We start from the raw sequence: 26,656 nt of genomic DNA, 5'->3' as shown, positions 1-26,656 counted from the left end.
ATGTAAGAAGCCCCAGACCTCTTTAACCTCTCAAAGCATGGAGTGTGGGACAAACCAGGACCATTGTTTTCCCTCCTCTCTGAGTGATACTAGGGAGACACAAATGGAAGATGTTTTGGTGGGGGTTTTTTTGTTTTGGTTTTTTTTATTCAAGGGAATGCTGATCTCCTCCTTCCCCCTTCAGCAGCAGCACTTCATGTTTCGGTAACAACTTTTATCAGACTAAGGCTAAGCCTCTCCAAACACCCTGGAGGCAGACAGTTATCTCCAAATCATGCAGAATATCAAAGGCAGAGTCAGAAATAATAACCCTTCTGCCATATTCTCTATGCTTGCAACATCATTTCTCTTATTCAGTTTCTCCTGCAAAAGTCGTGTTGCATGGGGGAAGGAAAGCCCCCGATTGGTCATAGCACAGTTCATTCCCCTTTGCATTTTGGGTTCATCTCTATTCAATATGGTGAAGCCCCAGAGAAAACTGGAAGCCAGAAAAAAAACCAGAAAAGGAACAGAAACAACAGTGACAGTACCTCATCTGACTGCATCTTTTTAATTTCCTCTTCATCCAGGTTTCCAAGATGTTCGTCCTCTTCCTCTGGTTCCTCTTCAGCCACATCACCTGCCCAGACTAAGCACACACAGCCCACATCAGTAGTACATATCAGTAGCACACTGAGACAAGACATTGCAGATTGCGAGCAATGGAGAGCTCTGCAAAACCTCACAATCAAGTCATGCAGGAGCAGTAAGTGGAAGATCATAAAATTTTACTAGCCAAATCCAAATATGAACTAGCACCTCTGGACTGGCGCACTCAAGAGACAAAATCATTCCTCCTGCAGGCTTCCCTCATACCCCAAGAGCGACAATCACAATGTTTTCCCCACTAAGGTCGTACACATTCATGGGAATAAATGTCCATTTCTAGGTGCTCTGTAGTGGCGCTCACCTTGTCTTCATATGACTTCATATGCTCCTACCATGACAGGGACTAAAAATTCACTGTTCTACCATAGGTTCCCTGAGCCCAAGAGGTGACAGCCTTGAGACTGGAGGAAGGGAGGAGAGCGGGGCTGAAGGTTCTATAAACCTTCAAGAACCTCAGGGTGAAGAACTAGGCCATGGTGAATTTGTGGTTAGCAGAGAGCTACAAGCAGTAAAAAATTATCCACCATTCCATCAAACCAATAGCCAGTGTGTATCAATGAATTACCAACTCATGCAGCCATATACCTCAGAGTAGGCAGAAGAGTTGACTGATGGGCAGGGAATAAGTTGATTGTCTCTTTTGGTTGGAATGAAGTGTTTGAAAATATTCTGAAGATTTAATTTCTCTTCCAAGCTTATGCTGCTTCTTGAGATAACTGAATTAATGACTAGTGCTGGCTTGCCTTGGGCTAGTATTGGGTGATTTGGAAGGTCTCTAGTGGGCCAGACTCGCTCATCTAGCTGTACTAGTCCCATTTTCCCTTCAGACATACCAGTATCTTCAGCATCCATAGGGGTTGGCTGCTCCATGATTTCTGGTTCCACATTCCTCCCTTTCTTCAAAGAGTTCTGCCTCTTCCCAGATATAGATTGCTTCTTTTTGTTCTTAATCAAGATTTTCCCTAAGAGATCCTTAGGACTTGGCAGAGGAACTCCTGGCTTCAGCTGCAACAGATAAACTTCATGCTGAATTTCCATCACAAAGACAGAATTCAAACACTCATCTCTCCTGTCCCTCCCAGTACCATTCCTCTGGCCATTTACAGGTGCATGGACACATCTCTCGCCCACTGTATACTTTAATTTCTCCATCTGCCAGCATATCCCACTATATCTACAGATTTTTTTTCTAAGACTTCACCTCTGGTTTCAGACCAGCATTTTGCACCTCTTGGCCCTCTCATGTTCTGCTGCCTGCACATGCCATGCTGTTCCCAGCCACCTATCCTGCACCGCAGCTAAAATAAACATCTACATGGCCTGAAGGCATCCACACACCTCTGGCTTTCACATTCCCACCTAGTTCTCTCATTATCCCAGCCTCAGTCCTAGATCAGCACTCAGGCCATATTTAAACACTCTGCTGGCAGCAGATTTGAAAAAAAAAATCCCAGAGTAGGTGGCTCAAGACAAGGATGTGTGACTCAGACTGTGCTTCTAGATCTACACTCCCTGTACAGATAGCAACAGGCCTATTAATAATTTAGCTAATACCCTGAACTGTTTCTCCCCACACACCCCCGTTTCTCCCTATTGCCTGGACAAGGACATGGGTCTGGACAGTGGGCAACTGCTGATTTGCTCACTGCTTCTTTTCAGCTCTTCTTTTGATCTCAGTGCTTTAAAATAGATGGTTGGGGTAGGCGTCTCAGTTCCCCCCTCCACTATGTATCTCAAGGAACTGCCTCATGCTTTGCAGAACACAGGCATTGCCCGTTATTAGTAAATCAGTGTCCATTCGCAAGGCAGCTGAAGTAGCAATGTGCACGGGGATCACCAAAGCTGTCACTGTGTCCACAAAAATACATGCTTGTACAAGTAAGCTGATGACTAGGGTCAAGCAGATCAGGAGCTTTACTCAGCTATTCCGAGCACAAAGCTGTGCATGTCACTGACCTGCCCATCTATGCCTGGAAGGGAATATTTCCAGGTTGGAAGCAGGAATTGAGAAGCATTGGTAGGAAGAGCCTGAAATACTACTAAGCCCTTGTTCCTGTTTCTTTCCAAAGCAAGTGCTGCTGGCAGACAGATTTGAAACAGTACCGTGTACAAAAATACACTGACTCATCTTGGTACAACTGGTACGACTTGGCTACCTAGAGCTCAGTTTCCAAAGTCACTCAAGTCACAGAGTGTTAAATAAGAGCAGAGTCAGGCAAGTACGGAAAACCTCTGCAACTGAGAGGTCTTCCGTCCACTTACTATGTTGCTCACCCCCATGAACCAGGCTTATTTATCCACAGCATTGCCTTCTCTTTCACTGTCCTTGTATCTGTTGTGGCATCTCCTAACACCAGGAGTGACCAATTTTTTCAGAAAGACCTCTCCACTAGTCTCCTTCCCCAGCTTCCACTTACTGGGTATTTTTCCAGCGGTTCTGTCAGCAGCATATCTCCAAATATGGTTCGGCAGTACTCAGCCATCTTCGCCTGCTGCTTGGGCCTAATGAACAAAGAGATCAAGCAGGAGTGAACAGGAAAACAGATGCCCAAATCCAGAGCTTAGTATGAACAACCATCTCGAGATCCATGTACTCTACCCACAAAACCGCCTCTTGCCTTCACTCAGACAGCTATGCAGATCTTGAAGTCCCTTCCCAGGCCAACTCACAGAATCACAGAATCACAGAATCATATAGGTTGGAAAAGACCTTTAAGATCATCGAGTCCAACCATAAACCTAACACTGCCAAAAACCATCACTACACCATGTCTCTAAGTACCTCATCCAAACGTCCTTTAAATACCTCCAGGGATGGCGACTCAACCACTTCCCTGGGCAGTCTGTTCCAATGCTTGATAACCCTCTCGGTGAAGAAAAATTTCCTAATATCCAGTCTAAACCTCCCCTGGCGCAACTTGAGGCCATTTCCTCTTGTCCTATCACTTGTTACCTGGGAGAAGAGACCGACCCCCACCTCTCTACAACCTCCTTTCAGGTAGTTGTAGAGAGCGATGAGGTCTCCCCTCAGCCTCCTTTTCTCCAGGCTAAACAGTCCCAGCTCCCTCAGCCGCTCCTCATAAGACTTCTGCTCCAGACCCTTCACCAGCTTCGTTGCCCTTCTCTGTACGCGCTCCAGTACCTCAATATCCCTCTTGTAGTGGGGGGCCCAAAACTGAACACAGTATTCGAGGTGCGGCCTCACCAGTGCCGAGTACAGGGGCACAATCACTTCCCTAGTCCTGCTGGCCACGCTATTTTTGATACAGGCCAGGATGCCATTGGCCTTCTTGGCCGCCTGGGCACACTGCTGGCTCATATTCAGGCGGCTGTCAACCAACACCCCCAGGTCCTTCTCTGCCAGGCAGCTTTCCAGCCACTCTTCCCCAAGCCTGTAGCGTTGCATGGGGTTGCTGTGGCCCAAGTGCAGGACCTTGCACTTGGCCTTGTTAAACCTCATACAATTCACCCCAGCCCATCGATCCAGCCTGTCCAGGTCCCTCTGCAGAGCCTGCCTACCCTCCAGCAGATCAACACTCCCACACAACTTGGTGTCGTCTGCAAACTTACTGAGAGTGCACTCGATCCCTTCGTCCAGATCATTGATAAAGATGTTAAACAGAACTGGCCCCAACACCGAGCCCTGGGGAACACCGCTTGTGACCGGCCGCCAACCGGAGTAAACTCCATTCACCACCACTCTCTGGGCCCGGCCGTCCAGCCAGTTCTTTACCCAGCGAAGAGTACACCCGTCCAAGCCATGAGCAGCCAGTTTCTCCAGGAGAATGCCGTGGGAAACCGTGTCAAAGGCTTTACTGAAGTCTAGGTAGGCAACATCCACAGCCTTTCCCTCATCCACTAGGCGGGTCACCTTGTCATAGAAGGAGATCAGGTTGGTCAAGCAGGACCTGCCTTTCCTGAACCCATGCTGGCTGGGCCTGATCCCCTGGTTATTCTCTACATGGCGTGTGATAGCACTCAGGATGATCTGCTCCATCAGCTTCCCCGGCACCGAGGTCAGGCTAACAGGCCTGTAGTTCCCCGGGTCCTCCTTCCGGCCCTTCTTGAAGATGGGTGTCACATTCGCTAATCTCCAGTCAGCAGGGACTTCCCCAGTTAGCCAGGACTGCTGGTAAATGATGGAAAGGGGCTTGGTGAGCACATCTGCCAGCTCCTTCAACACTCTCGGGTGGATCTCATCAGGCCCCATAGACTTGTGAGTGTCTAAGTGGTGCAGCAGGTCACTCACCATTTCCCCCTGGATAATGGGGGCTCCAGTCTGGTCCCCATCCCTATCTTCCAACTCCAGGGGCTGGGTACCCATAGAACATTCGGCCCTGCTAATAAAGACTGAGGCAAAGAAGGCATTAAGTACCTCAGCCTTTTCCTCATCCTTGGTCACTGTGTTTCCTCCCACATCTACTAGGGGCTGGAGATTCTCCTTAGCTCTCCTTTTGCTGCTAATGTATTTGAAGAAGTGTTTTTTGTTGTCTTTTATAGCAGCAGCCAGACTGAGCTCTAGCTCAGCTTTGGCCCTTCTAGTTTTCTCCCTGCACAGCCTCGCTACACCCCTGTAGTCCTCCTGAGTTGCCCGCCCCTTCTTCCAGAGGTCATAGACTCTCCTCTTTCTCCTCAGTTCGAGCCAGAGCTCTCTAGTCAGCCAGGCCGGTCTTCTTCCCCGCCGGCTCGTCTTTCGGCACCTGGGGACAGCCCGCTCTTGTGCCTTTAGGACTTCCTCCTTAAAGAATGTCCAGCCTTCCTGGACCCCTTTGCCCATAAGAGCTGCCTCCCAGGGGACTCTGTCGACCAGTCTCCTAAACAGGCTGAAGTCCGCCCTCCGGAAGTCTAAGGTGGCAGTTTTGCCGACCCCCCTCGCCGCTTCTCCACGTATCAAAAACTCTATCATTTCATGATCGCTCTGCCCAAGACAGCCTCCAACCATCACATCACTCACCAGTCCTTCTCTGTTGGTGAACAAGAGGTCCAGCGGGGCACCTTCCCTCGTTGGCTCACTCACCAGCTGCGTCAGGAAGTTATCTGCCACACGCTCCAGGAACCTCCTGGACTGTTTCCTCTCTGCTGTATTGTATTTCCCATTTGTTCACACTCTGCCATCCTGAGCTAAAAGGCTGCACAATTGTAGTCACTCTCACTCTGCAGCTTATGGCTCATCTTTCAGCTCTGACCCACCTCCAGTTGCTTCAGAAATCTCAAATCAATGTTTCATTTCAGCTCAGGCACTCACTTAAAACCCAGCAGCCCTTGCCTGTGTACTTTCTGCTCTGGACAACAGAGAACACAATTCTCCCGATCACTAGATACTCACGAGTCCACATGGTTCTCAAAGGACAGGATGACAGGGTAGAGAGATGTTTTAAAAGCACTTTCTGCAATGGCCTCAATGGCATCCTAAATGAGAGGCAATGGTCAGAGAAAAGATCAGCACTCATTAATAACAGAGACATGCAGCTGACCTCCCACTGAACGGACTCCAAACTGATCACTGTCAGGAGCTTCTCTTTAAAGTAACTAAACTTCTCCCAGTAAGAAGGTGAGAAGTGTTATCTTTCTCATACCCGCCTGGATTTCCAGCTCCAGAGGATACAACATGCAGCTAAACTCAATAGCTTGCATAAAAAAATGAATCTGAAGGTGTGTAAGAATATGAGTCTTTATTTTTGTGACATAGTTCAGCGTATACGTAAATGAATGTGAAAGGGTCTTGCCAGAGAGGCAAGCCACTGCCACATGCACTTTGAATTGGTAGAGAAAGGTGTATGCAGCACCAGATTAAACTGCTTCAAACCCTATTTACACTTACCTGTGAACCTGCCCAATTTTCTATCATTTCACCTGCTTATAAAATCCTTCTGTCTAGCAGCAGAGAAAACTGGAATGTTCAGTAACCAGCAGTGCTGACATTTCAAATGCAAATACCATGGAAACGTTCTCAGCATTAATGATGTAAGAAAAAATAATCACATTCTCCCCAAGCCCCTGTTAAACTGCCACAAGCTTTCCACTATTTTCTTTTCTGGTGCTGCTAATTGACATGGTAAGGAAGTGTTATTTGCTCCCTTGCACTTACAAAGTGCACCTCCCCTACTCCCCCCAAAAATCCTGGTTCAGCCATGATCTTAGCACTGAGGGAGGCTGCCACAGCTGCTCCTGCACAGACCACTTGGACTTGCTATCACAGAAACCTGCAAGGTTCAGAGGAGGAGAAGCTACAGAAAAAGCTACTAAAAGGCCACAGGCAATGGTAGAAAAGGGAGAGAGGTGTGGAGGGAAAGATCTACGTATTATGCAAAACTAAAACCTGGGCACATGCTGCGTTAACAGGTTATAATTTCCTTGAGGTACAGTCCCATGCTTTAGCAGAACTCTGCAATTACAGCAGCTACAGCTGTCATTATTTCTCCTATCTATCGTGAACTGCTGTGCGAAAAGCAGCAGTGGTACTACAGGATTTGGGAAATTACTGACACTAAATATGACAATACCTCTGATCTTAAGGATTGGGTCCCCCTCCCCCAAATATTTTAGTAATAGTTAACTGTGGGAACTGGGGGGAAGACATGGAATAAGAATAAATGGCTTTAAAAAGAATATAAAGTGCCTCTGCCTGTTGGCAGCAGCTGTGTAAAGGAGTGCAGAAGAAATAAGTGTGATGGATTGATTTTTAACCTGCAAGCTGTTTGTAACTTCTGTGGTTAAATGCCCTATATTTCTAAGGGAGAAGTAGGCTTTGCACTGTGCTTCTGAAGCCTGGGAGCTGAATCCTCAGGGAAGCCATCTGCCCAGCATGCTAGAGGGCAGTCGCTCCACTGAACACATTCCACACACTCATGTAATTAGAAAGCAATTGAAACCTATTCCTCCAAAGCACCACCATGTGAGGCTGTAAGCCACAGAAACCTGCTGTAGACCAGTTAGAAGATAAACTCATTTTAACCGTTTGTTTTCTAAAAGCCATCCTGTTTCTCTGATGTGCATCTATCCATAAATCCACCATCCTCATGCAACTTTCTGTCCATACGTCCATCTTGCTACACAGCCCTGGGTATGCAGGCACATCTACTCAACCATCTCTCCATCACTTCTACCTGACTGCCTGCATTTCCTTCATTCATTCATCTTCATCCAGCTAACCACCTCTCTTCTGGTCCTCCCCCTCCAAAAATGTACACAAACTCCAACCTATTGCATATTTCTTCATCTTTCATTCTACCTACACATTCATTCACTTGTCATCTTGCCATCAATCTTTTCCTCTCAGACATCTTTGCCCTCAGCCCATCCATTTGACAGTTCCCTCAGCCAGCCTCCTCAAACAGAGATCAGTCTAAAACCAACCAGGGGAAAGCATGAATGGAGAAAACTCTTTCCATACCTTGAAGAGGATCTCAGTTGTCATGGTGAACCCGTGAGTGATGATCGGCTCCTCATCCGGGGGACGGCCCTTCCAGCAATCCAGCTCCACGCAGCGGCAGCCAGCCAGCAGCGTCTGGCGATACATTTCAGGAGACGAGATACCAGAAAACTGACCAGCTAGAGGAGAGCAGAAGGAGGAAGGCTTGACATTAGCTATTCACGTGGGACAGTTTCTGCATAAACTGGAGCAACAGAACACTCTGCCATCCTTGAGCAGGTGTACGTGGCAGACTGACAAGATGTTTTTGGTTACAGGGTGACATTTCTTCTTCTCACACAGCATTTAAGTGCCAGGCCCCTCAAGAGTGCATCCCAGCCCTCAGCCCTCCAAACTTCAGGGCAGATACATCTGCTTGACTGATTCTCGGTATCATTTATCCATCCCTAGTGGTGGTACATATGCGTTGGAGCTGAGGCAGACTCTGGAACTGCCCGTACCTGTTAAATATGTGTTGTGTGATGAATTGATGAAGTAGTGTGAGAGCGGCTGGGTCATGTCCTGGTACAGCACCAATTTGTCCAGTGCTATCACATTGTTCTCAGGGCCACAGAGAAACCAGACCATCCCCTCTGGAGACAACTGCCCTACATGGAAAACAAAGCTGTTAATAATACTGAAACAAAATGGTTCTGGCACCTCCTTGCCAGTGCACTGCAATACGGGGGCTTCTGAGAACCAGGCTGATTGCTCCCCTGGGAAATTCAAGGTAGCAGAAGGTGTGAGATCCTCTGCTATTTTCATACGACCTCTATAGCAAGACTTTTCAGCTGAACAAGACTCACCTCTCTGGATGTTAATGCCACTGGGCTCATACTTCTCTATCAGGCTCTGCACCTGCTCAGGTTTGGCTGGTGGGAAAAGGATGTCATTGAGGCGAGAGTCTCGCTGCTTCTTGTTGATAAACTTTGCCAAGTGCTCTTTGGTCATGTAGGGCTTTGCTTTTAAATGGCTAAGGTGAGAGAATTACAGAGGAGCAGAGGTAAGGCCTGTGTATTACCCAGAAAACCTTTTCACAAAAGAGAGATTGGTCCTTCCTCAGGTTAGCAATGCATATCTGCCTCCCTGGGCCCACAAATTTCTGTTTTGTCTACATTTCTTCCTGCAAATGATGCTTCCCACTGTGGCCTTTCTTCTTCTCATTAATTCAATACTGTGAAGAGGTTGTGCTGAGGGGAGCACAAAGCGTATTTTGAGCCTCTGACTCGAACTCTAAAGGGACCTGAATTTCAGAGCACACTGAATTGCTTGCCCTATGAAAACAAGTCTGTTTAAGAAGTCACAGATTTAGCACAGGTCACTGGCTATTTGTGAGGATCTATAGTTCTCACACTGTACATGGCCTTGTTTGGGGCTAGTCACAAGCAGTATCACATTAGCATGATCCAGCGTTGACCTGGAATCAACCCTCCTGATGGTGACAGTTAAGAGTCCCGGCGGCACAGTGAGGTCTCATCCTTTTTATTCAGGCTGTGAGTGAAAGTGTGAAGTGCACTGGCACTGTTTTGTGACCTGGGTTCCTGCTCTTCTAAGGCTTGAGACCAGACAAACCACATAGCATAAAATCCCCTCACCCCTCCCTTTTCATCTGTCTTTTGCCACAAGAGATCAAGTTCTCTGCTCTGACTTGAGGGAAACTTACTGTGAGGTAAATATCTCATCAATCTCAGGCCGTGGACACAGATTCATGAGGAAAGTTTTATACACTGTCTCAGGGAAATCCTCTGGGTTGATGGCATCATTCTGAGAATGCAATAAAGTCATGTCAGTATCACAAACCCAGGACGGCTTTCACCTCTCCATTAACACCCACAGTCCAGCACTTGTTTGTGACAATGCAAGTAAGCGACTGGAACATCTGGCAAGGTGTTTAGGAAAGAACAGATGGAGTGGAGAAGCGCCATAATGCCCTATTTCAGAACAGACAGTTATTTGAACTGTCCCTTGGTGCCTCTTGTGTGATGGTATAAAGCTAAAGCTTGATGCAGTGGTAGGAGCTGTCAGAGGCCTGGATTGTACTCTGCGGGTTGGTAAACGTGCCAAGATTAACCGTCAGGTCTGTTTCTTCAAAGACCAGAGAGTGAAACAGGCAGAAGGGAACGTGCTGCTTCTTGTGCCACGCAGTGCAAGTGACAGAGTTGCAAGTGTTACTGCAATACAAACAGTAAGAATTGATCGTAGCAGGCTTGCAGTTAAGGCATGGCAGCTAGTGGTAAGGAAAAGGTTTCACAGCAACTACGAGCATCTGGGCTGACGATTTTTTCATAGCCAAGGGCATCACAGTTAGGGTAGGCAAAAAGATTATTCTCAAACTAGTGAGACCTTTGGCTACCTAGCAAAACCCTTACCTTGCCCTTTGGAAGATGACAAGCGCTTAATGCTGCTTCCACCCTTTTCCTGTCTGCAGGAAACATCTGAAAAATACTGACCAGACAGGGAAAAAAGAAATCACCACAATGTAACAGGAGCACAGACAGAAAGCCTGGGTTTGGGTGGCTGGGAGCTGCAGCCAGAGCGCAAGGCACTCAAAATGCACAATGAAGGAGACTGACAAGAAGACTGTAAACACGAACCAGAGAAGAAAAACAGTGTTTCTCCAAGGGAGCAGCTGATGTACCAAGTCTTATAAACCTACAGTGGATTTTTTGACCGCTGCCTTAATATGGAAGTTCTGTATTTCTGCTATGGACTCTGTAAGAGCCCTGTCACTAAACTGCATCAGCTTACTCTCAAAATCCCTCTTCACTGTCCTTCCCCTGCCCCTCTTGGAGGCGTCCCCTGTGGAAGCGGGCCTCATGCCACAAATTCCCCAGGACACTTCCCCCACAAGACACTATCCCGTGCAGTAGCTGGCATTAGCAAGGATTAACTTAGTAGTCAAGACAACATTCAAAAAAGCAAACAAATATTGTGCACATTTGCTGCTTTGAAAGAAGGCAAAATTTTCTGGAACCAAAGGCTTTCCATGAATTCAAGGAAAAAACTCATTACACAGGCAAAGAAGCTGGTATACTACATGATGGAAGCACAAAAGTCTGCTGCCGCAGAAACCAAAGCTCACCTCCAATTTAGGAAGCTGGGTACTGGTCTGCAGGGCAGGATTCACTTGGTCAAGCCTTCAGCTTAAAGCAGCCTCTTTGCTGCTCTAACAGTAACTGAACTCTCCCTACTTTCAGAATATCCCAGTCAGTAGCAATGAGGTCTCCTCCGCGGATAAATTTAGATGTCAGCTCTATGAAGCTCCTGGCATCACAGGTGCTCACAGCCAAAAAGGGGAACAAAAAGTGCCAAATGTGTTGACAGGTGGAAAAGTGCTCGGTGGGAGCTGCAGCAGGCTTATGCAAACTCAGTGCATATTGGTTCCCAAGCTGCCCTTTGCAAGGCAAAGACTGCAGCACCCTTATTATGATTCAAATGGGATTTAAATGCAGTTTTGAAAGCCTTACACGTACCTGCACCTGGAGATACTGAATACTTTCATAAATCTGGCTCTTAATCTGGAATATTTAATGGTCTAATGCTTTACACAGTAAAGCATACAGTAAATACACAGTAAAGCATTTTGACCACTCTGCAAGAAAGACAGACCAGGGCATTGGAGAGAGGTACAGTCTGTACCACATATATTTTTTCTAGCTTATTTCAGAAGAATAAGCTGTTTTCTCTCTGCAGTAATGCTACCTTGCTTGCATTTTAAAGATCAATTCAAAGTACTCTTCCCTAGTGTGAGTTATTCATTAAAGACCTCTACATTTTTAAAAGCCCTTTGATGAATACACTGGTTTCTGACAGAATGAAATTCTGCTGGCTGGTGGTTTAGAAAACAAACAACAAAAAATGTTTATTGTTGAATAACGATCAACCATCCAGGAGCCCATTTAGCCAGCATAGACTTAATGTAGAATCGTTATGCAATATAACACGCAGTAGGTAGCATATTTATTACAGGTGATTAGCGCTTGCCTCGTGATGCTATAACAGAACATAAACCTAGAAGCAGAGTGGTTCAAAACTTCCCAGTGAATACCCACAAATGCACTATCTACAGGTCCTTGTTCTTAAAATAAAACATAATTTATGCACCCAAAAGGGAATTCAACATGGCAGTGCAGCCTTTTGTCGCTCATTCATGAGCTGAATTAACACGGAGGAGCCACAGGATCAGCCACAGAGTGATTTTACTAGGGAAGACACTGAGTGGCACAAAATAAATTCTATATTTATGCCATGCAGTGCAGGGGAGTTCTCATGCACATCCAGAGTAAAAACGGAGGGCAGCGGAATCACACCAGTGGAGAATAGCTGTAGTGGTCACACATGAAGAAAGGAGACAAGCAAAAGCAATGGGCCCCTGCTTCAGGCTAGCTGGGGAGTCAAGCAAAAAGTTCTCCAAATACAGAACTCCTTATATGAAAGGTAAAATGAGTCCTACGCCTCATCCACCTTTCAACGCAGGTTTGCAAAACTATCTGTGATCAGAATTTTACTGAAGTTGCTTGGTTTTGTTGATTATTTCTTGGCAACAGCCAGGATAAAATCCAAGGCTGTTGAAGGCAATTTCTTGCTGTATATGAAGGCCACAAAAGGTCTCCTCTCCAGACCCAGATTATGTCCCAGGCCCTTCCTTGGGAGGAACCTAGGTGCAGCAGGAGTCCTTTCATGGCCTGAATCCAGAGGGAACAATCTCTACCTCTTAGGTGCAGAAAGAGCAGGCGGCTGAAGCCATTGGGCAACCATCCTCTTACCAGCTGCCTGCCTTTAGTCTGACTGAACACACAATAAAACAAATATCCATACTCACTTCCTGACAGGAATCTTCCCCTCTGCATTAAGCTGCATCTTCAGCTTCACCAGGCTGTGGAAAAAAAAAAAAAAGATTATGAAAATGCACTTGTACAATCTTAGAAGTCCTATTAAGTAAGGAGAAAGAAAAAAAATATGCAATTGGGAAAACAATCTAACAGTTAACTGAAAATCATGGTCTTGCAGACCGTCAGCTTAACCTCACACAGAACCTGTTCCTGTTTCTTGGGAAAGAGAAACAGGCAAATTGTAAGAGCTTAGATATCAGAAAGATTCCTCTGAAATGTAAGATATAGATACGAGATAATGATATCTCCTATTATTTAGTGTTCCTCAGCAATCCCAGGTTGCCAGCCAAACAGTATTACAGAGCAAAGAAAAAGAGGCAGCACTTTGTTGGGGTGAATGCTGTGACTGCGGTGGGAGACACATTTGAGGCTCAGAATTTCAGTTTGTCTAATACCATGTGTGCGTTTGACTGGCCCAAGCATTTCTGTGCCAGTCAGTTGTCATGCAACATACGGCCCAACTACCAACCCCTGACCTATGCCTTGGGGCTCCTGAGCTGACACAGGACTTGTTTTGGAGGCTGCCAAAGGACCTGGATGCTAAGAAGCCTTTTCTTTCTAGTACAGACAGAAGGGGCAGTACATGAATGTTTCAGAGAACAACATTTGTCAGAAATCACTTACATTTTCTCTAGGAAGGTGTACCGAGAAGCGTTGTATGTGAGGGGATTCCGAACAATGGCCATAATATCCTCAGCCCAGCTCTGGGAACAAACACACACACAAGGCAGAGGCAGTTGGGCATTATGGAAGCGCACCAAGAAGTACACAGCAACAAACATGGAAAGGGCACAGAACCATTGAATGATTTGGTTTGGAAGGGACCTTTAAAGATCACCTAGTTCAACCCCCCTGCCATGGGGGGGGACAGCCTTCCCTAAACCAGGTTGCTCAAGCCCCATCCAACCTGACCTTGAACACTTCCAGTGATGGGGCATCCACAGCTTCTCTGGGCAACCTGTTCCAGTGTCTCACCATCCCCACAGTAAAAAAATTTCTTCCTTACATCCACTCTAAATCCACCCTTTTTCAGTTTAAAACCGTTACCCCTTGTCCTGTCACTACAGGCTTTGGTAAAAAGGCCTCTCCCGATACTGCTGGGCTCCAAATCCCAACAACTGTGCCCTGGGCTTGGCTATATCACCTTCCTACTGCCTACATATACTAGCAGCTGAAACTTTTCCACTGAGTCTTCTCAGCTGCCCGTTTATCCATACAAAGCACATGAAGGACAAAAATGACATACTAAATTTCTTCTACTGGTCTTTCTCCATGCAGGGCAGAAGTTTCTAGAACTATGGAGGTACCACACCTTACTGGAACATAAACCTGCTTGTTTATAACCTTGCCAGTAACATCGACAGGGTTCAGGTTCCCCGTCTTCCCTTCTCCTTTCCTGCTCCCCACTTAATATCCCAATACTTAGTGTTTCCCAGTGCTTCCTTGCCCTCAGGACCTGGTACCTTGCCAACATTCTCCTTGTAGGACACAAAGTTATGGAAAGTGAGGTCCACCATGTCAGGGCCAGATACAATAGTCAGAGTCTTAAGCAGGAAGGTGCTGTGAGGGTAATCCAAGTTAAAAACCTCTCGGAGCTTCTGGCACTGCAAAAGAAACAGAACAGATGGGGATGAACGGAGAATGAAAAGGCGAATGAAAATGTCCCTGAAAAAAACAGGACCCAATCCAAATATTGACCCAAATTCACAGCAAACTTTTCAAGGGTTGCAAAATTGTTTAATGTTATCTTCCTTTCCTTGGCTTTCCTCATTTTTCATCTTCATTCTGGAGCCTGCATTACCTGGATCCTCCGTGGAACAAAACACTGTGACTAACATCACTGCACAAACATGCTGTTTTGGTCTGAAAAAGTCAAAGTTGGAGACTGCTATTAAAGAAATTCCTTCTGAAACTTCAGCCTGAACTTGCAGACAAGCAGAGGAGTATTTGGCCTGCTCATACCAGAGGTGCATAACCAGGTTATTGCAGACAGCCATTTGTCAAAACACACACTAAGAAAGTCTTTTAGATTACTGTGATACCTTTTGCTGCAACCTCCCTCCAGCACAAGAAAGATGTTGCTTGGGACCCAGAAGACCCACCAGCTTTAGACCTGGTCACTGGAGAGATGGGATCTCTCCTCCGCGCCACATTTTCTGCTAGTTGTCAGTTGCTAAAAGTGTTTTTTTGCATAGCAATTGCAGTATCCTACAGCGATGGCTCACCAGAGATTTGTTTTGTTAAGTATAAGGCTCATCCGATTAGTCATACTTGGATTTCATCACCATATGAAAGTATTTATAGAATCCCTTTAAATTATTTAGCATTTTCTGCATTCCTACGTAAGGCGTCACTAAGCTAAGGTATCCTGGAGCTGTACTGACAGTCGCTATTTATAATGAAAGGATAAAATTTCCAGGTGCTGGAATAAGGAACAGCAATTCATTATCTAAAGCGTAGGATAAATCCATACCAAAGCAGACAGGGAGGCTGTCAAAGCACCTGCTCCTTCAGAAACTAAGGGTGAGATTCATCGTCTGGGATTGTTAGCAGAGCAGGTCAGACTCTGAAGTTTAACTGGAGCTGGAATCTGAGTTCTCACTGTATGCACAAACCTACAGTTAGACACATGGCTGAGTTACTGCGTTTCAACAAGTTAAAACATCAGTAACACCTTAACACATTATCTAATCACATCAACTTCAGCAAAAGAGGTTTTAGCTAAATGACTTCACCTTTGTGTTTGCTATAAGCTTAGAGCGCATACAAAGTCAGCTGATGAAGTTCAGCTCATGTTTAGTGACTTGTTAAGCTGCTACTAACTGGACAACGTCTGAATCTTTGCAAGTTGAAGAAAGTTAACTCCCTGATCTTAGACTTCCATGGACCTCAATTTAGCCCAAACCAACTATAAACCCCTATATGCAACCACCTGTTTGCATCCCATCGGGATTCAAATGGAAGCAACTCCATTTCTGCCACAGAACTTTCTCCTTTCGTTTGGACTGTAATAGCAGAAACTCCAAAACAGCTCAGCTTCAGGCACTCTTACTTATCTGCACCGTGTCACACACAGAACTGCATATATATTTTATAAGGAACTCTGCAGATTTCTTCCACTGCATTTTTCCAAATTTCTGGAGCATTTGCAATTTTGACACATCTGCAGCAAACAGGCATCTTTAGGAAAAACAGGATGGCCTGGATTATAACTCAGGATCATCTGACTGCTGTCTCTCACTTCATAAAAGCAACTCTCTGCAGGGGTAACTCTGAAACCTGTATAATCCCAGAGCATTTGGAGGGAAAGAACGGGGAAAGCAGTCAGCCACCCAGAAGGTTTGCCTATTTTCTAATAGTTAGGGAATTTCTAAAATGCCTCATTTTTGCTTTGTGAGCAATTTTCCTTTGCAGAAGTGAGCAGCACCCACATACCCACACCTCCTTTCCACACTCATAGCAACTTCTTGATGGAGCTTAACTTTTCATTACCAGTGGCAAAAGTGTTAGGATTTTAACTTCAAATTTAACTTCATCTTGCAAACCCACTGGCATTTGTTCAGCTTCCTTACCTCTAGTGTTGTAAATTATATGAAGCTAAGACAATAGAGAACTTGTGGTTTATGATGAACTCATTTCCTGTATTTGTTACAAATCGGCTCCTCCCAGCCCTTCCTTCTCTGCAAGCTGGTGTCGCTTGGCTCTCCAGCAGACATTTCTGTTCACACCAAGTCCCTCGCAAGCTGAATGCTGCATCAGAGCTTCTGCCTTTATCTAGCTGTGCTCCGCCAGACAAACCTGACGCATGCCGTGTTTGGTAATGGCCTGATATCTGATCACCTTCTCGGAACAAGAAGTTGACGGTTAGCCTTAGCCTGTGCAGCTTTTTATATGCCATGCCCTTTATCAGCATTAACTTACGACGTCTCCTAACACCTCGGTGAAGTTGATAGCTTCATTTTATGAGAAGCAGACTGCAGCAGGGAGAGGAAAGGATGATCTTGTTAGGGATCTAAATTGGGTCATATTTTCCCAGTGACTGACTTCCTGCCTGGCCTTAAGCGAGTCACTCGCTTACTTTGTGCTGCCTACTTTACATGGGGATTATCTCCCTCACGGGATAAATGCAGTGATGTTGGCTGAATGCAACGCTGAATGAAGATGATGAGAGAGGACCAGTGTGTCCAAGAGCACTGAGCCTGATGTCACGTCTTGGCTCTTTCATAACCCATGCTCCTTTAGCACCTTATGCTGCAGCTTCACTATGTAATTACTTAGTGTCACATTGCAGGTGGCCATAAAGGAAAAATAGGAATTGCTACATGAAAAGCAGGACAACAATATTAGCCATGCAAATCAGAGGAAGGGACACATGCTTAGCAAATCCACTTAAAAAACCCCAAACAAACAGAAAACAACCCACCGGCAGAGCGGTTGAAATACAGATTCAGCCTGCATTTCACTTCCCACCCTCCTGATTTCCCTAAAATCCTCATCCGTACAAACCAGATTCACAGTCCAGAGAAGAGCAAATTCTCATGCAAATATAAACAAAGAGCCAGGCCTAATGCAAGAAGAGACAGAGACACACAGTCCTTTCTCTACTTGAAATGGGATACAGCTGCATGATAGCTGGGATTTGCCACAGCTGCATGCACTCACTGGACTCTGACAATTTTGTATCTTCATGAAACGCACTACATGATGCAGTGCTTGCGGTATTAGAGCACAGGATGTGACAACAAATCTTCTCTTTCGGAGAAGAAAGGTCTTGTTTCATTGCCAGAAGGGAAAGGGAGCACCAAGATTATTCAAATGCCTTTGGCTCTGCAGGTAACGCTCATGTCCTCATTAGCAGCACTGCTCCATCACAGGATTCAGCAACAAGACCGATTGCTGTGAAGCGGGGAGGGCTGTCCTGCCACTGTCTGCACTGCGGGAGCCACCCCATCTCTGCGCCAAGCATCTCAGCGAGACGAGGCAGAAAAAAAATACGCAGATGAAGCACTCTCAGCTCTCATTGCTGTCTTATCTAAAGGAACCGGAAAATGCAGCAGCACACAGATTCACAAGGCACAAAATAACCCGCGGCATTCTGGAATCGAGCAGGAACAGACTGCGAGGGAGAGATGCAGACTGTGCATCCTCAGTAACTTCTGTCCCTGTGGTCTAAGAACGCACATTGCAGAAAGATAGAAGAGGCAGAAAAAGGGCCCAGCATGGCAAAAGGCCATTATTCAGATGTGACTGTTCCCTTGCTCGGCCCCTGCTCCGCTATTTATAAATCCTTTGCAAGCCATGGGCTTCTACACGGTTTTTTCTTGCATGCACATATATAAGTTTGTCTCCATATGGTTTCTTGTGATCACTCTTATCTAGAGGCCTGAAAATCAGACTTTGTTTAGTTCTATACTGTGCTCACGCACATTGCTGAACACACAGCATAGCGCTGAGATGATGCTCAATCCCCAGAGCTGCCTCCTTCCCCCTGCAATGTAGCAGAACAACTGACCACCCACAAGGTCTTTATAGTCCATGACTCAGCCCTCTGCTCAGCTCCCAGTGCAATGTAAGTGCTCCCTGCATTGGCAGGTCCTAAACACTACTGGCTCCTAATTTATCATCTCAAAATATGATGTGTGAAGTACCCTGGTATAATTTTCTCCCTTGTACATGTTCAGTTCAAAGTCTGCATCTCTGGGTTTAATAACAACAAAATGCGTATGGAGGATGAAACTGTTTTATAATCTTGACAGCCAGTCAGAAAATACAACTTCTGCTTTTATGAAAAATTACGCTTGTTTCAAAGCCAATGCCTGCTGAGATGTCTAAACAAAACCCAATATGAAGCCAACAGCCCAGCAGTCTGGCCTAAAACATCATGCATTTTGGTCCCAATTATTACATTCTCTGTCAGTGTTCTGGGGTCTTGGTGCATCAGAAAAAAAACAACAAAACGGAGCAGCCATTATTGTTCCCTGTTACTCAAAGGAAAACACAGAATTGCATTGCAAATAACATCTTGATCTGCTTCGGCATGCTGCTGAACTACATTCAATATCTTTTATCTTGTCTCATTTATGTGCAAAGTCCCTGCTAATTCTTATCTTTATTAATCTTGAACATGCGCCAAAGTTCATTCTGCCCTGTCTCAAAAAAAATTTCCATGGAGGAAAAAACACTGCAGAACACTGAGTAGCTCTCAAAGAAAATAAAGTGAAGGGGAAACCTGCCCATGCATAGAAGAGGTTGTGGGAGGACTCCAGGGCTGTGTGCATGCTTATGTACTGATATGCCAGGAGGCGAGGGCTCAGGAGCAGGCAGGAAGAGAAAGGAGAGTCTTTGCTCAAAGAGAGCATGGCTGTCCCTCACCTGCAGGCAGGTTCAGTTCCAGGAATCGTTTCCTTCTGGGGCAAATAGCAGTGGCCCTTCTCATTTGGAGGTGGCTCCTATTGCTGCCAGCTCTTAGTGACTAGTCCCTTTTCCAATGCCACGCTTACTCTGCTGGGCACTACAGGCTGACTCCCTAAACACTTGCAGTGTCAGGACAGGGGTCCCACCAGTCCCTGCCTCCCAGCTTGCAGGGACAATGCTGTGACCTGTACTGGCAAGGGAGTGCATACGATGGCAGGTCTTTTCAGAAGTAGTTTTTTGCATGGGCACTTAAGTGTTATTCTTCTTTCTGTGTAGAGAGGTTACAAAGAAAAACCCCAAACTTCTTGCTTAACAGCACCAGGAAAGTGTTCCTGAAAGCAGGTAACTCCCAACATCCACAGTACAACCACCTGTTAGCAGGGAGACTCACTTCATGTATATTGGTCAGGGCACGCTCCACCCTTATGCAGCTTGAGCCACAGCCAAAAAGTGCTCAGTACCTTGCAGAGGAAAGCAATAGTGCAGATGGGCTCAGTAAAGCACTTTCCTTGTAAATTCCTTCAGCCACAATTCAGTAGGAAAACCAGCTCACAAGCTTTGCCCCACAGAGGCTGTGGATTTACTATGGCGTCACTTGCAAGGAAGGGGAGAGGAGAGGAAAAGGATGCTCCATTTGTTATTGGGACTATCCAAAGCTCTTCCAACAGCTGTGATCTTGTTCTCCTTGTCTTAAATATCATCCATTAGCCCCTTCTCCACTTTTAGCCAATGAAACAAGTATTGCTTGTATTAATTTCAGCAGTTATATCCCACAACCGTCCCAAGCCATTATTTTGTAACAGGGGAGACGGCACCCTTTTTCATTCTTCTGCCCTTCACCTCTAGCAGATCTTTGTTTGCTTCATCACCCCAGTTTTTCACATTTATACCTTTTTATAATGATGCACCAGATGTAGCTGCCCTATCTGGAGGGTGTGGTGATTCATGTTAAGAAATTTTCACTGCTTTCTGCATTCCTTTGAGCAAATTCTGTTCTCAGGAAAGCCAACTGAATACACAGCTGAGGGCTTTAAGCAAGCCCTGCAGAAGCATCGTGGATAGTACAGCCAGGTATAAGTAAGAAATTTCCAGGACTGGACTGCACATCTCTCCCACCATTTTGGTTCAATGGCCATTTCAGTGCCCACATAAGACCTCCCATCATCCCATAAGAGAAAGGTGGATAAGGAGCCAGCCTAGTGCATTTTACTACATGCTGTCATAGAAATGCCAGAAAATTCCCTGAAATAAAAAGGGGACTTATTTTAAATGGGTCTCTGTGAAATGCAGAATTCAAAAAGCACTTGGGATTTTCACAGCAGAGGTTGTCATCAAGTGCATAACTTTTGCCTGTTGAGAATACTTAATAAATCACTTGGTGCTTGACCTTTGTTTCTTTGTGTGTAAAAAATGAGCCCAGGACTGTAAAATACTGTCTCTGGCCTATTACAATGGCTAGAATACAACAGCTACACCAGGATTACAATGGCTAGAATACAACAGCTACACCAGGTCATACCACAGATCCATACAGATGCCTGGGGAAAAGTATAAGTACAAGGCAAACAGAATGATACTTCCCTGACACATTTCTGCAGCTTCCAGCAATTTATGATTCAGCAACTTCCTAAACCAGAGGCATTATCTTGCATTTAATAACCCTCAAAGGGTATTTCCTTCTTGTCCTAACTTTTTAAACTCGCGTATGTTTTCATGGCTTGTGCAGGAAGGCATCCCACAGCGCAGCAACACGAGGTGTAAAACAGCAGCACCTCCTTCTGCTCGTGCTGAACCTGCCTTTGGAAAATTCCACTTGATGTGTAGCTCTCACACTGGAAGAAACACTGAGTAACTGCTTCATGCTCACCTTCTCCATTCAACTCCTCATTTTACAGCACTCCACAACACTCCTCCACATACCACTCATCTTTTTTTCTTTTTGCCAGACTACAGTCCCTGCCTACTCAGATGCTCTTCCTACAGTAGCCATTTCACTCTTTTATTAATCTTGCTGCTCTTCTCTACCTTTTCCGGTTTTGTCTCATTTGAGATTAGGACACTAGAAATGCAGAGGAACATAGGTGCATTCAAGGTGTACACAGCGGCATGATTTCCCAATTCTTTCCTTATAATTCCTAACATACAACTTACTTTTTTGAGCAAATACTACCGAACACTGAGTTGGTATTTTTATGGATTTACCATACCCTCAAGATCTTGTTTCTGAGTAGCAACAGTCAACTCAGAGCCTGTTATTACAGAAGTTTAGGATCGGGGTGGGGGGGTATTCCCCTGTGTGCATTGCCTGATTTTTATCTGTACTAAATTTTATCACTTATTAGATCATCCAGTCAATCAGCAATTCAAGGTCTTTCTACAAATCAGCCCTGTTTTATTAGCCCAAATAACTTGGTACCATTGGCAAACTTTGTCTTGTCTCTATACACCTCTTTTGCAGATCACGTATGAACATGCAGTATGTCACAGGGCCCAGCACTGATCTTTCTGGGAGTCTGCTGGTTCTCCCTCTCCTCTCAACAGACCTTTTTCTTATTCTCCAGAAGTAATTTTTCCATGCAAAGATGTCCTCTCTTATTCTGTTCTTTAAGAGCCTTTGCTTATGATGGGAATCACATGCGCCACTTCCCACTTTTATTGAAAAGATTTAGAGCTAACTATGGAACACAGCCACTGCTTCCCCCTCCTCTTTTGCTTTTTGCTACCCTGGTACTGCTCATGAATTCCCTCATTCTTGTCACAAATTTCTTTGTGCTTTTATTAAAAATCTCTTTTAAAAGGCCATTTTAGTTTTTCTCTGCATATGGAATGCGGTCATCCCAAAACTGTACTGTGAATTACTCTTAAAAAAACTGGGGTTGGTCTTGTTTCCAGGGCAATTCCTGTTTGTGAGTAGGGGCTCATTACAGAAAGATGCTGTTTGAGTAGCAATTCCTTCTGCCTAGAGGCAGCTCTGATACTGCACTTGTGCCAGCACGTTTCTCCTGGTAGCCTCCAATTAGTGTTCCTTAACTAATTGCTAAAATCTAGGACATTTTTCTCCAGCCTGGCTGCTGCCACCAGAAGGACATCCACCTATGGCCTTAGTACTTACACCATCAATTTACCTATATCAAAGCTGAATTAATTTTGTAAACAGGTTATTCCTGAAAGTTTAAGACCCTGGAAAATAGTATCTCATGCCTCTCTAAGTTGGCCTTTTCTTTACTGCATTCTGTCTGGGGTACAGCACCTAGCTCTACCAGCTCCAAATATTTTATTCTCTCAAATGAAAAAACCACCTTCTGAGAGCTTTTTTTTCAAACATTATTCCCACAAAACAAGTTGCAGACAAAGTTTTAGGCTTGTTGAAAACTCAAATATGTTTAATTCCAACGCATTTCCAAGAAGCAGCAGAGTTTCTCAGAAGGAATTATGATTAAGAATTGTGTAAGATGGGTACTGTTCTTGAGCTCTGCTGTGCTTTTAGCACGCACCTCATTATGGTCTTTTGAGAAACATCGGTCTCGAGGAGCTCTGAATAGACATTTTCAGAGCAGTATTAAGAAAACAAACTTACGCAAAGAGGCTGCTCAAGTCTCTCTGTATGTATTGCAAAATCTTCCCCTTTTGCGTTAGACAGAATCACCTATGTTACCCTGTGGAGCCATTATCTTTACTCCTTGGTTTCCTTTTCACATTCTAGCTTTACTTCAATTTTCTGCTTGCCTTTTCCATACATGGAAAAGTTAAAAACAAACAAAAAACAGACCCAGAAAAAAAATTCCTAACAAGGACAACTTTGCTGCAGGAAGCTTAAATTATAACTGAAACCAAGAACAAAGCCGTAATCATGTGTTTCCCTTAGTCTGCCACCCTGCAAGCAGACAATTTAAAATTATTTGAAAAAAAAGAAAAAAGAAAAAGAAACACTAGTTTTTCTGAAACTACATTTTCTTCCCTTTAAAGGGAAGAAAAAACCCCACCACACACTGCACTGGAACCTCACTGTAACTACAGGTTTGTAGCTGCCTTGACCCAGCTTGTGCATCTTTGCACAAGAGAAGCTCTGGTGACTCAATACAGAAGGATCACAAGTCTCCTGCAGGAATTCCCAGTGTAGCTCAGTGAACGTAAAGGCCAGGCCAAGATTAAAGCTAGCGAGATGCATGGAACACATGGCTGTGTTCTGCTGTGCACAACAAAACGGCTCTTTCAGAAGGCACTTGGAAGGGGAATTGTTGTTTTCCTAGCTTTCTGGCATATTCTTTCCAACAAGCTCATATACCATAGCCTGGACATGCCTTTCTTTTGGGTGCACAGAGGACCCCTGGGGAGTTCAGGGACAAGAGTAAAGACAGCTTTTCTATATTTACATAGTTGTGATGTAAGAGACAAGGTCCTCTCCACCTTCCTGTAACAGAAAGGCAGGGTAAACTGCCTCAGCTTATGCCAAAGCCCTAGGCAGCCTTGCCTTTCCCATATAAACAACCAGCAGAAATGAAGCTATGCACTCACCTTGGGGATTTTGGCAAATCGCCCTACTCGGGTATCTCGGATGCTGGTTATATCCAAAATTTCTATTTCCTACAACAGAATAAGGACAAGGAAGATGAAAGAAAGACAAAGGAGTAAGGACAGAAATCCATTGCAGAGCCCCCAGAAGCTGCAAAGCAGGTCTCAGCCAGTGCCCTTCACTGGGGAAAAGCCCTCCCACCAGGAACACCACAGGCAGGGAAACATCAGCTGCTGATATGCTAAGCTGGCAGGCTGGCTAGTGCAGAGGCAGCTGTGGTCTGCAGCATCGTCCTCTTCAGGGTGAGGCCAGGGGCTTGGTGTGGATTACCCTGAGATGGAGTGTATGACATGCATGCAGGTTTATAGGGAGAAACTACCCCAGTTACAGCCCATGTGTTAATACAACGCACTAATGTTCTCAGCCTGTCTTTTGCCTCCACACATTCAACATGGAGCAGCTGAGCTGGAAGGCAGGCAGGACCACCTCTTCCCAGGTCACTCCCAGCAGACCTTCACCTAATCTGTTCTGAAGCAATTCCCATGGAGGACATTCCACAGCCCTCCCTAGGCAGCCCACTCCATGTCCTCACTACTGGCTAGCTGTCATGTTTATTTTGTTTGTTTGTTCTTTTAATATCCAACCTGAATTTCCTTCCTCTGTTACTAATTTGTCTGCTCACCATGGATCTGGAGAACAAATTATACTTGTTGCAGCAGGTAATATTATTTTACAAGATCACAATAAGGAACAATGTGGATACCATGTCTTCTGGCTGCATCCCCATTTTATTGTCAAGCAGAATGGAAGTTTTACTCCTAATCCCACTCCTTTCTGAATCCCTAGTGCAAAAGCAGAGCACTTTTTCTTCCTTGCTGTTCATGACAAGCAGATCTTAAGATGAGTGAGCCAAAGATTAATAAACCACATGAATTCAACAGAGAAACTATTGACCATATCACACCATGCTCTGCATCAGCCCATCTCTTGTCCCTGGTCGCTGTGCTCATGCCAGCCTGCACGTGACCTTCACAAGCCTGCCCCAGCTCCCTCTGACAGCCAGCATTTGCCCACCACCCTTCTTGCTAGCTCACACTGTCTGCAGATTCCCTCAGAGAATAGGAAAGATGCCAGACAAGTGCTTCCCCAAGGATGTAAAACAGGCTGTTGCTCCAATGCAGCTCTCAAATTCGTTTGCAGTTTATTTTAGGTGCTAATCAATGGCATTTTCCAGGAATATGAGATTCCCCCCCCCCAGTCTGGGTTTCCTCATGTCAGCCATGCTTCCTTACCCCAGCCCCTTTCCCAGGTAATTAAATCCCTCGTACCACTAACCCAGTGAGATATCTCACTTTTGATAGGTGACAACAGCTCCCCTTGCCCCATTTTGTGCCCCATTCAGTGCCACCACTTCTGCTGTCTGGCTGTAACCCTTACAGCAAAAATTCTACTGCCAGGAGTGGACCTTGAAAGGGGAATGAGAGTGACAGACGGCTGAAAGGAAAGCACATCTTCTAGAGGGATGTGACAGTCCCCAACCTTGCAACACTGTGTTCTCAGAGGATACAGCTGTGTGGCAGTGCCTTGCCCCTACTGGCACTGGGGCACAATCTTCTGAGAAGGCAGAGCTCACCAAAACACATCAGGTCTCTTGGCCAGGGTGCTGTGCAGGACTACTGTCTCTGTGTCTTTATCTACCATGCCTCTTCGGCATGTAGGTCACGAGGAGGAAGTAGAGCTGAACCACAGCTCTGCTCTGGAAAGCAGAAGTAAGCCCAGCCTTCTGCCTCCAGTCAGCCAGATCTCTCCACCCCTCGTTGCTACTCATCAGCGAGGAACTGAATTCTCTTTCCTAAATTTGCTGCCTCTGTCCTCCAGCAGCCAGCATCCTGTGGTTTACCTCTGGCAGTGTTCACACACCACCCTGGCCCAAGAGGAGCACAACTCACTCTCCAGACTTGATGTAGTCTCTTCATCACTACTTTCTTTTTTTTAATTAAAATTTCTAAACCACCACCAAGTCAGTTAATTACAACACAGGCTGCGCATGAGGTACACATTAGCTGAAGCTGCACACATTTAATTGCATACATCTTGCCATTTTCTTTCCAACTGCACCATTGTACTGGTTGGGAGAATCCTTTAGCATGCTGGGTGACAGGGATATCAACACTACTGTGCTCTGTGAAGTCCTCTGAAGCACATCTAATGAACTTTGCAGGTATAAGACTGCCAGTGTGACAAGCACAAAAAGGCCACGCTCATCTCTCTGGCACGTTTGCAGCTTAATTTCCTGCTCTTTGCTCAAACTCTGAAGACAAATCTGCCATTGAATAAGCACAAGACTCCCAGGTCCTTTGTTGGGGGTTTCCTGCTAAATGGAATGCACATGATGGTCTGCTCCTGAGTGCAGAACTGGAGCACCTATGGTGTTTTAATCTCGCACAAACTTGAACTGGCTGTTTGGAGACCAAGCTGTGAAGTCTTAGCACTTACCTTATTCTGATAGGTCCAGTATAAATAAAAGCCCTTTGGATCCACTCGAAGAATCACAGGAGAAGCACTTGCTGTTTCCTGACAAAAAAAAAAACACAAGAAAGAAGGTTGGCACCTTACATGACCTGGAGAATCCATCAGGGGTGTGAGGTTCCCAGTTCAAATATAGACCCAGTTGGGTGAATCATCCTCTGATTTATGGAAATGAACCAGATGATTTTAGTACATCTCCAGACTAACAGTGTGAGGCTATGGAAGCTGATCTCTGCTGAAGCCTGGGTC

The 26,656-nt window shown here is 45.4% G+C and overlaps 1 protein-coding gene across 9 annotated transcripts in view; it reads right to left on the bottom strand.

Moving 5' to 3' along the window:
• PLCB2 (phospholipase C beta 2) overlaps positions 1-26,656 on the bottom strand; it is a 64,687-nt gene that overhangs the window by 19,245 nt on the left and 18,786 nt on the right. For 4 of the 9 annotated variants that reach the window (XM_075501764.1, XM_075501766.1, XM_075501765.1 and 1 more), the window contains 13 exons: positions 26,375-26,452; positions 23,881-23,949; positions 14,415-14,555; positions 13,576-13,655; positions 12,882-12,935; positions 10,429-10,504; positions 9,723-9,823; positions 8,521-9,032; positions 8,042-8,199; positions 5,975-6,057; positions 3,066-3,150; positions 1,482-1,653; positions 531-628 (listed from right to left, as the gene is read on the bottom strand). In XM_075501764.1, the coding sequence (XP_075357879.1) occupies positions 531-628; positions 1,482-1,653; positions 3,066-3,150; positions 5,975-6,057; positions 8,042-8,199; positions 8,521-9,032; positions 9,723-9,823; positions 10,429-10,504; positions 12,882-12,935; positions 13,576-13,655; positions 14,415-14,555; positions 23,881-23,949; positions 26,375-26,452 (1,707 nt within the window). Of the gene's footprint in view, positions 1-530; positions 629-1,481; positions 1,654-3,065; positions 3,151-5,974; positions 6,058-8,041; positions 8,200-8,520; positions 9,033-9,722; positions 9,824-10,428; positions 10,505-12,881; positions 12,936-13,575; positions 13,656-14,414; positions 14,556-14,993; positions 15,112-23,880; positions 23,950-26,374; positions 26,453-26,656 lie in introns of those variants that run through there. The other 5 variants (XR_012775800.1, XR_012775799.1, XM_075501767.1 and 2 more) reach the window with 3 other exon arrangements.

This window comes from Mycteria americana, chromosome 5 (assembly GCF_035582795.1).
Source record: "Mycteria americana isolate JAX WOST 10 ecotype Jacksonville Zoo and Gardens chromosome 5, USCA_MyAme_1.0, whole genome shotgun sequence".
NCBI classification, from domain to species: domain Eukaryota; kingdom Metazoa; phylum Chordata; class Aves; order Ciconiiformes; family Ciconiidae; genus Mycteria; species Mycteria americana.
Note: the sequence above shows the minus strand (reverse complement) of the source record. Positions and strands in the feature narration are given on the sequence as shown.